The following is a 13668-nucleotide window of genomic DNA, read 5'->3' on the forward strand; positions in this document are numbered from 1 at the left end:
ACCAAGAAATCAATTAGGAGCCGTTTGGATTGGCTTTAAGTTGGTCAAAACCAACTTAAAGCCCATTTTTAGCTTTTGGACGTGTTTGCCTAATGCTGAAAAGTTAGGATTTCTAACTTTTTTTTTCAAATTGCTTAAAGTCATTTTCTTTGACCATAGAAATTACTTTTATATCCTTTATATTTTAACTAAATTCTCAAACTAACTTTTTTTATTCTTTTAATCCTAAAATTCACATTAGAATTCTGAAGTTATTAGTATTTTCTTTATGGCTTTATCCATTTCGTTGTACCGAGACTAGTGCATATTGAACTATACGTTGCGCATAAAGAGTTGTACATCCTCAGATTTTCTCCATTTGGACATCCGCCATTTCAATATATATAAAGCTTGGATTGATTCACTTCCTTCCCCAATCTAAGTTGAAAATGCCATCCTCTTTGCATGCTCCGCTATACTCCTCTCTCTCATCTTCCTCAGTTCTTCAGGTATCTCTCTTTCTCTCTCCCTCTGTGTGTAATGTGCATATTTGAATGTTCAATGATTTGTATATGTAATCGAACAGGACAGAAAGCTGAGAAATGCAGTTAATTTCGGGAAGTCAAATTTGATTTTCAAGCCTCGTCGATCGTTTCCTCCAATTCGAGCTTCCACTGGCTTCTCTTCTTCTCTCGATACCGGTACTGTGTGGTTTTTCGATATGTATAATAAAAAATTGTGAATTTTTCAGTAAAATTGTGTTGATTGGATGATAGATGAGTGAAATCGGTGAATATTTTGTTATGATTTTAGGTTTGAGTACTGAATTGGATGCTGTAGCAAGTCATAGTGAGATCGTTCCAGATACAGTCATTTTCGATGATTTCGAGAAGTTAGTAGTGTGGTTTTTGATTTGATTTGATTTGATTTGTGTCGTCTTATTTGAGCGATTTTCATTTTGATGTGTTTATTTATTTGTTTTTTTTGGATTTATAGATTTCCTCCAACGGCTGCTACTGTAAGCTCTTCTCTGCTCTTAGGCATATGCGGTCTTCCTGATACAAAATTTAAGGTAATTATTAAGAGTAGTAACTATTAGAAATACTCTTAAGTATACAACTTTTTTTATACTTATAAATCAAGTAGATATCATGCAAAGACAGTGAAAAATTTGTATACTATATGGATGTACACCTTTTTGATTATCTAAGGAAGAACTAGGCAATGGTTCATTAAGAATATGATCCGAATAGATGCTAATTTGATTTGATGTTGTGCTGATCGAAGTGCATATATTGGATGTAGAGTGCCGTAGACAGAGCTTTAGCAGATTCCGAGTGTTATGGATTGGAGAGTTCTGATCTTCAGATGTCTTGTTTCTTCAACAAGGTTGGTGCCTTTATAGTGTTAGCTAAGTGTACTATAGTTTCTTTGTAGTCAATGATTATTTTAACTATTGCTCGTTGTGATAATAGGCTTTAGCAAACGTTGGTGGTGATCTAGCAAAGCTTGTGCCTGGTCGAGTTTCAACTGAAGTGGATGCTCGCCTCGCATACGACACACATGGCATTGTGCGAAAGGTAGTAGTGTGAAAATCAGTATCAGCAATTCAGTATTCATTAGGAGGGGCTGATGGAATCTAGGTTCAATGGGTTCAACTGAACCTAATATTTCCTATGCAGAACAATGATATATATGTGAAAAAACCACTAAGATTTCAACAAATTCTAAATTCTAAGCACATGATATCAAAAGTCCAATGAGTTCAGTACTAAGAATATATAAGGGTGAACCCATCAAGTATAAATTTTGGCTCCGCCTCTGCATTACGATTCATCTGTTTAGGGGGCCTAGTCCTTTCACTGGCATTGACCTCTTCAATAGTCAATTAAATAATGAGAGTTTTGTATAAATTTCGCATAGTATGTAATTATAACAGTTCATATTAGTGTTCCTTTTGTCTGTACCATAATACAACGAAATATACATTCATAAGTCTCTTGACCAAAATTTCAGTTTCTGATATTTGTTGACAGGCTAATAACTTAGATATTGGGGGATTTTTTTTTCAAAAGAAGCTCTCAGTTTTATTTTGGGTTCTACGAGCATAAAATTGTGAAGTTGAAGAAAAGGACTTGTTTGAAACTAAATTAATGAAAGAAATGGCAAGGATCCTCCAGCTTCAACTATAAGGTTGAGGATACATGTCATCAAGGGAGAAAACGTGGGAGAAATCACTATTGGGCTGCTTGTTAGATGGGCTTTGTGTACAGGGTGGGCTTTACAGTAGCTGGAAAAATAATGAAAAGCATTACTTGTTGGAAAATTTGCTAGCCATGAGATGGCCCATTGGTTCCAGTTTGTTCGACTTAGTCATTGATAGAGAATCAACAACTTTCTTCTCAGACTTTGATCTATTTAATTATTTATATCTATAATATTTGATGGTTTAGAAATTGGTAAGTATACTTTCTCTAGCCCATTGATGTGCCAGCATTTGTTTGTGTGATGGTGGAAGGATTTTATTCTACTTTTTACTGGTATATGAGTGCTTGGAACATCCGGTAAATAGACGGTAAACATGCAAATTTGAATCAATCATTTTATTGCTTGATGACCTGCAACTTGGTGGTTGTTTGAGAAATATGTATAGCTCTTTTTTTCCTCTTTTTAGCTTAGAACTTTCCTTGTTAGTGGGAAGTAGTAAAATATACTAAATCCAAGTGTAGTTTTCTCTCTGTCACAGTACAAGTGTCGTCTTATTTTTATTTTTATATTTTTTTTATCCAGTAAATGTATCAAACTATCGATTTTAAGTTCCCTCTTTTAATTTGAGCACAGTTATAGATAGTAGTTCAAGTTTTGTTGTGTTTGATATAAATGGGTCCTAAATAAAGTTGACCTTTGCAATATTCTTTTTTCTTAAGGAAAATGTGCTTCTGAACGTCTTTTTTTTCTCGCGGATATATTCAAGAGTTGTGAAAAAGCTTCCTTTTCAATAAAAATCAACCAAATTTTCAGAAAAATTAGAATAAGAGCCACTCTTATTCAGCTTTAATCTCAGCTTGAAGTTTTAATCTTAAAATACCAAGAGATCAGAATCACCCAATGGCTGCATATACATGCTCGTTTGTGGGGAAATTTTTTTCTACGTCTAAATGGTTTAGCATGCTATAAAAATGTCATTTCATGTTTTTGAAATGTAAAATCACATCCTGTTACCACCATATCACATTCTTTATCTTTCTTGTGGCATGTTTTATTTATATTTTAATTTTTTGGTTAATATTTGAGCGGTTTCAACTTAACTTTCCAGGTGCATGAACTTTTGAAAGCCTATACCGAAATTGAAGTGCCTCCAGAACGATTGCTGTTCAAAATTCCAGCAACTTGGCAAGTGAGTTCCATTAGGCAATTATAATTGTTTCAGTCTGATGTAGAAAAACTCATGTTGAATCCAACTGTGTCTCAGAAAGTTCTGAATTATGATTCTTCTGAAGAGTTATCCTTTCTCATTTGTCAGTGTTTTATCTTTCTTTTAGGGAATTGAGGCATCAAGGGTGCTGGAAGCTGAGGGTATACAGACACATTTGACTTTTGTTTACAGGTATAAACTTTCACAAACAGATTGACAAGAGCTCATGTCATATTCTGTGTATGGCTCTAATTTTTCAGCACTTTCTTCCCCTGCCACCTCCTCCTTCGATAGCATGTTTATCAAATTAGACCGTACGTTATTCTTTATGGACAATGAAAACCTATATTTATTAATTTATTTTTGGTTTGCATTGTGCGTAGTCCTTTGTTAGCATGTCATTTAATTCATTATTGATGATGGTTTGTTCAGGTCATTCATCCTATAAAACTGTGAATTGAGATAATTCTCATGTTTTCTCTATATAGTCTTCCAGTTATTTAGCTTTGTTTTTTAGACAAACTCCTTAAAATTTGTTGTTTTCCACGTTGTTTCTGGTTCATGTAACATACACTTTATTGTGATCTTGAGCTTACATGAGAAAAAGGAAAATTGGTTAGTGCTGATGCATGCCTAAGCTTTACCAGATATGTTGTTTTGATATACTGCTCCCTTATTCTTTCTGTAATATAGACATAAATATTAAATGATTTGTCATCCATTCAAAGTCAACATGCAATATATTATGTAGGCGAGTGCTTGGAATTTGCTTTTCTAGTCTAAATCAATAAGAAACTTCTGTCATGACTTCTCAGCTTTTGTCAAGCTGCTGCTGCTGCTCAAGCTGGTGCTTCTGTCATTCAGATTTTTGTTGGTCGCCTGAGGGTAAATTCTTTTATCTTATAAGAAGTTATGTTGTTTGGATTTCCTTAACTCTGTTGGCATAATATTTATCGCTATTTTCAGGATTGGTCTCGCAATCACACTGGTGACTCTGAAATTGATAGTGCTCTTAGAAGAGGAGAAGACCCAGGGTTGGCTTTGGTCAGTTTTACCACCTGTTGCTTCTTATTTTTTCCCCAAATGAATTAGATCATTCCTCTCGACTTTAAGTAATACAGGGGGCTTGGACGCTTTTACCAAATTTGACTAGTTTTCGAATCTGGTTTGAGAATAGCATATGAATAGAAAAAATCTAGGAGCTCGTAACCATCACAAAATATGGTCATGTATGTTCATGTACCATAGCAACTTTAGAACCCAAGCTCCTGAAATATGTAAGCTACTTTTTCAACCTGGAGTTGTTACCTAATTGCAAGATATCTCTCTATTTCGCTCCTCAGGGATATTTGAATGCTTCCTTGGATTTTGTTTGTATTGATCCATTGTATTTTTGATGTTATTGTCCCAAGTTGTCTTTGGAAATATTTTTCTGCCATCTTTGAACAACAATCCTGGAACTGCGATATTATGAGCCTTTCCTTGTATGACTTTTCCCTGGACATCTTGCAGCCAAATCACTGAAGTGCTGAGTGTTCTTTGCACCTTTTCAGGTAACAAAAGCTTATAACTACATCCACAAGTATGGGCACAAAACAAAGCTGATGGCTGCAGCAGTACGGAACAAGCAGGACGTCTTCAACCTTTTGGGGTAATTTTGACTGTACTTCGAAATTGTAAATGTATTTTTTGGTTCTGATCTGGTCCATATGTGGTTCTTATAACTTTGTTAGCAACTTCAGGGTGGATTACATTATTACCCCATTGAAGGTATTGCAATCTCTTAAAGAATCTGTGACCCTACCTGATGAGAAGTACTCATTTACACGAAGGTTATCCCCACAATCAGCCGCTGCCTTCAATTTCACTCAAGATGAGGTTTGGTCTCAAATCCATCCCGTATCTTTTATTCTTATGAATCTATTTCCAATTGACAAAGGAAATTATGGGACACTATTTGACGGGAAAACAAATGGATCTGATATAAATCATGTTATGAAATTTGTTGAGGTTGTCTCCCAAAGAGAAATAAGCTGCAGAATGGTCTTTGACTCTGCACTGCCTGTGAAATTTAATAATTACTCCATCCGTTTAATTTTATCTTTTTATGTGTCTAGTTTGGCTGTGCATGGAGTTTGAATATAAAAAAAAAATTTGGAACCTTATAGTCTAATATGAAGGTGTCTTACTAAATTTGAATCTTGTGGTTTAAACATGACATGTTCTTACAAGTGAGTGTCGTTAAGACTAAAATGGGAATATTGGAATTTAAAACTTACAAATGTGTTTGGTACCATCCTATTTATATAATAAGGAAAACATGGAAAGAAAGTGATATTGAGATTTGAAGGACAATTAAGTCAAGATAGGTGAGAAGAAGAGGAGGAAGAGAAAGAAGAAGTTGGGTGCGAGAGATGTCGGGATTCGGGCAAGGGGCAAGAAAGGGCCTTAGTTTTTTTAGTACAGTGGAAAAAAAAACTAAATAAAGTACTTAAAATCTTTCAAAAGCAACATGGGTGGAATCAGCAAGGAGAAAGAACTCCATTTCTTTGAGTGGTGCTTCCCAGATTATATCTTCCTCATGCTTATGTCCTTCATTTGCTAAGAAATCTGCACACTGATTCTTCTCCCTCCAAATGTGTGAGGGTAGCTCTATTGATCGCCATCAGATACCTACAATCTTCAATATTAGCCCTAAAAGGGTGAGACTGTATGTCTTCCTCTTACAGCAAGTAGGCACTATGAAAGGACCTTAGTGCGTATAGGAAAATGATGCTTTGGTTGGGGAGGCAAATATTGTAGTTACCAAGGAGAGGTTACCAAACATAACTCTATTGTCCTATAGTTTAAAAGAAAAACAGTAAGGTTGAGGAGGAGGAATGTTTCTCCTCATAAAATATTTTGGGCTCTTAACATTGTTTTATTTGAAGTTGTATCTGCTTCTTCTCTGCAACTTCTAAGAAATTCTAAATTCTCAGTACAATTTAGTTTGAATACAATCCGTTTCAAAGTAAATTAATTTGAATACAATCATGATATGATCTTCAGTAGCTGATATGCTATTCTATTTCAGCTTCAAAAGTGGGATCAGTATAGCTTTTCGTCAGCTATGGGTCCTGCATCGGTGGAGCTCCTCACTATTGGAATGGATGGCTATATTAATCAGGCTAAGCGGGTTGAAGAATTGTTTGGCAAGATATGGCCACCACCAAATGTATGAAAAACGCATCATGCAACAGCACGATGAACCTTGGACTCGGAGTCTTGAACCCACCTAGCCTCAAGGCTTAAGTGAGAGTTTCATACACAATATGTGGGTTTAATTCTCACTGTCCTTCCAGCGTCTTCACTGACTCCCTTATGTAATAAAAAGAATTTTTAAAAACTCATCTAGCTTTTGGGGTTTCTTTCTTGTTTCTCCTTCCTATATTGTTTGAATAGCCGCCAAGTACTATTTTGAAGTTTAATAGCTTTGGCCTTTGCATACATTCATTGGTTTATGCTTATATTAAAGGGCGAAGATGTGATACTTCATGTAGTTGACCAAGAGAAATAGGTAAATTTTTTATTTTCACTAGATCAAATCAATCAGGTTGCACAAATTAACTAGATGATTTTTCTAATTTTTTTTTTTTTTTGAAAGGATGAAATTGGAGAAAGACCTTGATGAAATCTAAATCCAACAACACTACAAGTGCAAGAATGAAACTGTAACCACAATCACAAGCTTCAACTCCCATAATCCATCTACAGTTCCCATAATGTTTATTATCAAACTATTATCATAATTCATATAATATTACTAGAAGTCCATATGGATTTGTCATAATAACAGGAAGACCAAATGATTTTTCTAAATCTAAAATTTAATCGAGAGAAAAAGAATAACATATAATAAAAATAGAAGCAGTGTAAGAAAGCAGATTGATCGCGGATTTTGTTTAGGGTGAAATTTGAACCTGGACATTGTTGGCATATTACCAATGCAGTCACAAATCTATTAATCGAGTTAATCATATCTATTTTATGAATTTAGTATGAATCTCATGAGTAAAAAAAATCATAAAAAATGGGAAAAAACATAATATTAAAATGATTATCATCTACTGGAATATTAATCTAAAATAAGAGCCAAACACCAAATCAATGTGGATCCAATTTTATGGCAGTAAACGCATGTGAAAGACGTGAAAATTCTCATTGTCACCATGTGCATTTGACAAGTAATTCCAAATTGATTTCATGTGGAAGCATGGACACTCACATTAGAATTACTAATCAATTCAATGTATTGAAATTTTCCTGTTTATTTTTTCATCTCTCCTACAGGCTAATACACACACAAGTATGATTAATTTCAAGATATGATCCATCAGACAAAACAACATTATTAACATTAGCCTATGGAACCTTGTTGCAACTCATTGCATGTGGTCAAGCACATGCTTTTTTCTGATATTTATTTTGTTGTTCCAGGATGTTTTTATTGTACACTTGGCCCAATTTCATTAGTAGAAGATGCAATTGAATCCTATTTTTTAGTATTATTTTACAATGTGGAGATCTGCTTGATCCCAATGTAAGAAGAGGATTGAAAAATTAAAAAAAAGAAAATAAATATTTTTGTAGTGCTATAAAAGGTCATCAAAAGTAGAATATTGTCCATCAGCAAAAATAAAACTAAAAAATGTTGATCTCTAATTCTGAGGAAATTAACAACGGTGTTCCGTACACTCAATTACCGGAGTCGGACAACAACCACTCCGGTAATTCTCCGGTGGCTGCAACATGGCGGAGACCCAAAAAAATGACGTTCATGATATTAACAGGTTTGGTGGCATTTTTTTTATTTTTCGTTGCGGTGAAATACGGGAATTACGAAGATATCGATGACGTAGATTCGGGACTGCAAGAAACAGTGTGCAATATGCTTGGTTCGAATCTAATGCCGTTGACCAACATGAGGACGTTGGCTCGTGGGAAGGCGGAAGGCGTCTCTGCCAAATCACGTGGACAATTTTTGGGTGCACGGCCGTTTCCGTGGACCAAAAATATATTGGCTTGGCAAAGAACGTCCTTCCATTTTCAACCTAAGAAGAATTGGATGAATGGTTAGTAATCTTTTTTTTTTCAATAAAAAATATTGTTATATTGATAACTAGATTATTTTAAATAATGAATCGATCTATTTTTTTATGATCCCTTTTAATTGAAATGAGGCAGAAATTTGAATGCTTGTTTGAAGTAGAAATCCCTTTGATTCAATTTTACATATTGATTATCAACATTACATTATATGCCCATGGATTTTAAGTTTTATGTCTTAATTTTTAAAGAATTACAGGACAATATTATTTCTTGAGGTGAATATTAATGATTTGTTTTTATGTTGGCATGTATTGGATTCTTTGGCTGGAATTACGTTGATCACCAAATTGCTTGATTTTGTTCCTCAGATCCCAATGGTAAGTCCATATTTCACTACTACTCATTCATGTTTTGTTCAAAAATAGTTTATCTATTTCCATGAGTTAGTGATAAAATCCATTTGTATATTCCACCCTTCTCAAACCTCACTTGTGGATTTCATTGAGTATGTTATTGTTATTCGTATTTTGATATATTAAAAATTATTGACAAAATCATGATCTGTTTAGAATACAATAGTAATACTAATTTTTAAGTAGACAAATTTTATCAACATAACGAAAACAATTATCTTTAGACAATTGCATGTGTATTTTCTAGGAGCAAATACAAACTTCTATCATGTCTGTCCATTTAACCTTTGCTTGTTTTGATCCACAAAATCTTTTTTTTCTTCAACCAAAGGTAGATAACTTATTTAATTATATATGACCTTAGTTTATTGATACATTTTTAAAATAAAAAGTTCTACAGAAAATGTAAAGGCCGTTCATTAGTTCTTTCGAGTTGAGTTGGAATATTTATATAAAGTTACTACTCTTTATATAAGATGTCAAATATTTAAATTCTCTATTTTGACTTTGAAGTTGAAATAACGAATTGAAGAATCAACAAATACATAAATGTAATCTCAAATAATATTTCATGAAACCAAATGTTATAACCCATTTAAATTTTTTTAAAATATGATTTTTTCTACTTTTTCTCCTTTAGTATTTATAATGTTGTTCTAACTCCGATTTCAAAAAATCTTTTTAGGCCCATTATATTATAAAGGATGGTACCATTTGTTCTACCAATACAATTCAGAGGCAGCTGTATGGGGAAACATTGTATGGGGCCATGCAGTCTCAAGAGACCTAATTCACTGGCAACATCTGCCAGTGGCTATGGTAGCGGATCAATGGTATGACATTAATGGTGTTTGGACCGGATCAGCTACCTTTCTACCTGACGGTAAACTCATAATGTTATATACTGGGTCGACCAACGAATCAGTCCAAGTTCAAAATCTTGCATACCCGGCCGATCCATCGGATCCTCTTTTAAGAAAATGGATCAAGTATGAGGGCAACCCGGTTCTGGTACCACCACCCGGGATTGCCCAGAAGGACTTTCGTGACCCAACGACCGCGTGGACCACACCAGAAGGCAAATGGCGAATTACTATTGGTTCAAAGGTTAATAGAACCGGAATCTCATTGGTCTATGACACAATTGATTTTAAGAATTTTGAATTATTGGAGGGTGTCCTCCATGGTGTACCGGGTACGGGCATGTGGGAGTGTGTGGACTTTTATCCAGTTTCTAAAATTGGCGAAAATGGACTTGATACATCAGAAAATGGGCCTGCAGTGAAACATGTTTTGAAGTCCAGTCTTGATGATGATCGAAATGACTATTATGCCCTTGGAACATATGATGCTGTGGCTGGAAAATGGATACCTGATAATCCCACAATTGATGTTGGTATTGGGCTAAGATATGATTATGGAAATTTTTATGCATCAAAAACATTTTATGACCAAGAGAAAAAGAGAAGAATTCTTTGGGCTTGGATTACAGAAAGTGATAGTGAAGCTGCTGATATTTGCAAGGGTTGGGCCTCACTTCAGGTAAATTTCATTGTCCCTTTTTTGGCCTATCATTTAGATTTTTTCATTAGTGTTAAAAGTTGTACAAATATAGATTATAAGACTGATAAAATATTAGACATGTCGTCTAAATATTTTATAAGATATCCAGTTTGCTTTAAAAAGAGATCTTTAGACTGAGATAAAAAAGGTTCATCATAAGCTGCAAAAAAAAATTAAAAAATGATTCTTTACTAAACCTAAGTTATTGCCTTCTTAGTTAATTGTAAAACCCTCCCTATAGCCATTTATCTTTAGATACTACAGGCTTATGAGTCAAAAAATTTCAAGTCCTACAAATGGATATATGGAGCAATTCTTAAATAGAAGACACTAGTTCTTCGGTGCGATTTCATAAAAAAACAATCAAAGAGAAGATCGAAGAAAATGAAATCCACGTAGTGTGTTCCTTCTTTTCCTATAAAACATCTAAAGAAAATTGCTACAAAATTATCGAGCATAGGTAAAAATATGATAAGTAGATAAATAATTTTGAGTGTGATCAAATAATCAAAAATAAGACAATGATAGAGCAATCTGTGATTGAGTGATAGATTAATCAACGAAGGAATGAAAAACAAACCTTTATGACAACTTTTACAAATGCCTGAATGGGACATAACATGTAGGAATTATGCAGTTGTGATTTAATTGATTGAACAGTTGGTAACGTGTGATTTTTATTTTTATTTTCTTTCAAAAACAGTCAATTCCAAGGACTTTAAAGTATGATAAGAAGACTGGAAGCAACATAATTACATGGCCAGTGGCTGAGGTTGAAAATTTGAGATCAAATAACAAGGAATTCAACAAGGTTGTTGTTAAGCCAGGCTCAGTTATCCCATTAGAAGTTGGTTCTGCCACTCAGGTTGGTATATTTTGTTGATCGAATTTAACTTATATATACTGATTGCATAAAATATACATAGTAATATCGCTGAATTGTAATTATTGTTACAGTTGGACATAATGGCTGAATTTGAAATAGACCCAAAGGTGTTGAAGAGAATAGATGGAAGTAATGCTACATATAATTGTAGAAACAGTGGTGGATCTGCTGAACGTGGTGCATTAGGACCATTTGGTTTATTGGTTTTAACAGATAATGGATTATCAGAACAAACTCCAATTTATTTCTACATTGCTAAAGAGGCTACTGGCAATTTCAACACATTTTTTTGCAATGATCTCACAAGGTACTACTAATTTTCTCTCCCTCTTGCAGCATAATCTAAAAAAATATCATCATAATTTAACTTGAACTTCTTATTTTACGAGCTTTTATAATCGTACAATTTTATGATGTGATTTACTCAAATAACTCTTTTTCCTATATCATCATTTCAATTTTGTCCATTTTGTAAAAAGTTATGCATATATAGTCCTTGTGGTTACAAACATTAGATTATTGTATAACATCTATGAATTTTTAGACATTGATATAATATTTTTTCATAAGATTTTTCAGTTTGGTCTAAAAGGTTCATGATTTGCAAGAGAAATAAAAAGATGATTATATATTAAACACTTGTCTCAAAAAGAAAAAATCGATGAAAAATTTCGTTTAAGAACATAAGTTGTAAAATGTTAATAGCTGAGACGGATGAATTAGTGTTAAGTAGGATAATGGTGATTCTAATCTTTTTTTTTGTTACCCACCCGGTGTCCGATACCCACATTGGAGCCCGACTAAATGCGGATTCGCGCCAGAAAGTCCCACATTAGGGGGTAAAAACGCTCCCTAACAAAGGCAACTCCGTACCCAAGGGGGCTTGAACCAAAGACCTCTTGATTAAGGATGAATGAGTACTTACCACTCCATCCCAACCCTTGTTGGTGATTCTAATCTTTACTTGCTATATTTATAGGTCATCTGAAGCAACAGATGTTCGGAAACTAATCTATGGCAGCACAGTTCCAGTTCTCCAAGGAGAAAAACTTTCTCTAAGAACACTGGTAATATTAATTTTTCTTTTTATCTTGATTATTTTTCTTAAGGCCAAAGGGGTTAATATATCCTTTAACTTTGAGATTTAGAGAAGATATATCCTTCGTTAAAAAGTGATGTATTATACCCTTAAACAAATAGTATATATGCCTTGGTCATCTAACACAAAATTAATGGTGTATATTTTAATGAAAAAGGTAAGTATATATGCACCATTTAATTTGTTAGAAGACAATGATATTTATACACCATTTTTTTAACGAGAATATATCTATGTTAAATCGCAAAGTGCATAGGTATATCTGCCTCTTTTTCCTACTCTTAATTGCTTGTCCCAAATTCTTGATTAATTAATTTTTGTGCTTATAATTAATTATTTTACTAAGAATCAATTACTTAATGGGGTAATTAACAGGTGGATCATTCGATAATAGAAAGTTTTGCACAAGGTGGAAGGACATCAATTACGTCAAGGGTATATCCGACAAAGGCAATATATGAAAATGCTAAGCTCTATTTGTTCAATAATGCTACAGATATTAGCATTACTGCTACAATAAAGATTTGGCAAATGAATTCTGCAAATATACAATCTACTTAAATTTAATTAATTAATAATGTTCCAAGATTTCATTTCTTAATTTTTGATTTTCCACCATGTATTTTGTGCCATTCTTTTAGTTATTTATTTTTTCTTCTTTTTATTGTAATTTCATCTTTCCCAATTTTCTGTCACGATCTAATTCCTTAGGTCATGATGACACCTACTATAACTCACCAGTAGGTAAGCCAACCCGTCAATCCAGAACTTCAAGTAATGGGTTTGAGGGCAGAAACTAAATAAGAGTGACGAATTATAAAGATAGGCAGACAGAATAAGCAGAAGTAAACCAAAACATTATATAAGCAGAAATAAAAGATGAGTACAAGTCCCGAAAGTGGACCGAAAATATATATAACAACTGACTAGTCTCAAAAGGCAAAAGACGGGTCATCCATACTGAAGGAGACAAGAATGATCCAAAAACGCCAAGTGCTCACCCTAGTCTCCGAAGCTGACTGCAATAGGCTCGATCTATCCACGGCGGTAGCTGGTGCTTGGTCCTGCATCACGAAAGTAGATGCAGAGTATAGTATGAGTACCAAGACAACAGGTACCCAGTAGGCATCATAGGCCGACTGAGCAGAAATGGTAAATACAATATGAAAAAGAGGAATAGCCTAAATAGGAGTCAACATAAGCATAAAAAGGGGGGAAAAGTACT

The 13668-nt window shown here is 34.0% G+C and overlaps 2 protein-coding genes across 3 annotated transcripts; both read left to right on the forward strand.

The window, feature by feature from the left end:
- The first annotated feature begins 309 nt into the window (after nt 1-309).
- Nucleotides 310-6880, forward strand: LOC129889891 (uncharacterized). Of its 2 annotated transcripts, none has more exons than XM_055965360.1 (13): nt 310-488; nt 566-680; nt 793-871; nt 976-1051; nt 1285-1368; nt 1455-1559; nt 3296-3376; nt 3522-3586; nt 4210-4279; nt 4361-4438; nt 4948-5045; nt 5128-5272; nt 6468-6880. In XM_055965360.1, exons 1-13 carry the CDS (start codon nt 429-431, stop codon nt 6612-6614), a joined length of 1203 nt encoding a protein of 400 aa, XP_055821335.1. In that variant the 5' UTR covers nt 310-428; the 3' UTR covers nt 6615-6880. The 2 variants fall into 2 exon arrangements, with proteins under 2 accessions (XP_055821335.1, XP_055821336.1); XM_055965361.1 differs by having other exon boundaries at nt 332-488; nt 5137-5272.
- Nucleotides 6881-8080: 1200 nt separating this feature from the next.
- On the forward strand, nt 8081-13132 carry LOC129888534 (acid beta-fructofuranosidase 2, vacuolar). The gene is made up of 7 exons (XM_055963495.1): nt 8081-8505; nt 8851-8859; nt 9581-10437; nt 11162-11323; nt 11416-11651; nt 12324-12411; nt 12819-13132. Exons 1-7 carry the CDS (start codon nt 8082-8084, stop codon nt 13002-13004), a joined length of 1962 nt encoding a protein of 653 aa, XP_055819470.1. The 5' UTR covers nt 8081; the 3' UTR covers nt 13005-13132.
- The last annotated feature ends 536 nt before the right edge of the window (nt 13133-13668 follow it).

Source organism: Solanum dulcamara, chromosome 5, assembly GCF_947179165.1.
Source record: "Solanum dulcamara chromosome 5, daSolDulc1.2, whole genome shotgun sequence".
NCBI lineage: Eukaryota > Viridiplantae > Streptophyta > Magnoliopsida > Solanales > Solanaceae > Solanum > Solanum dulcamara.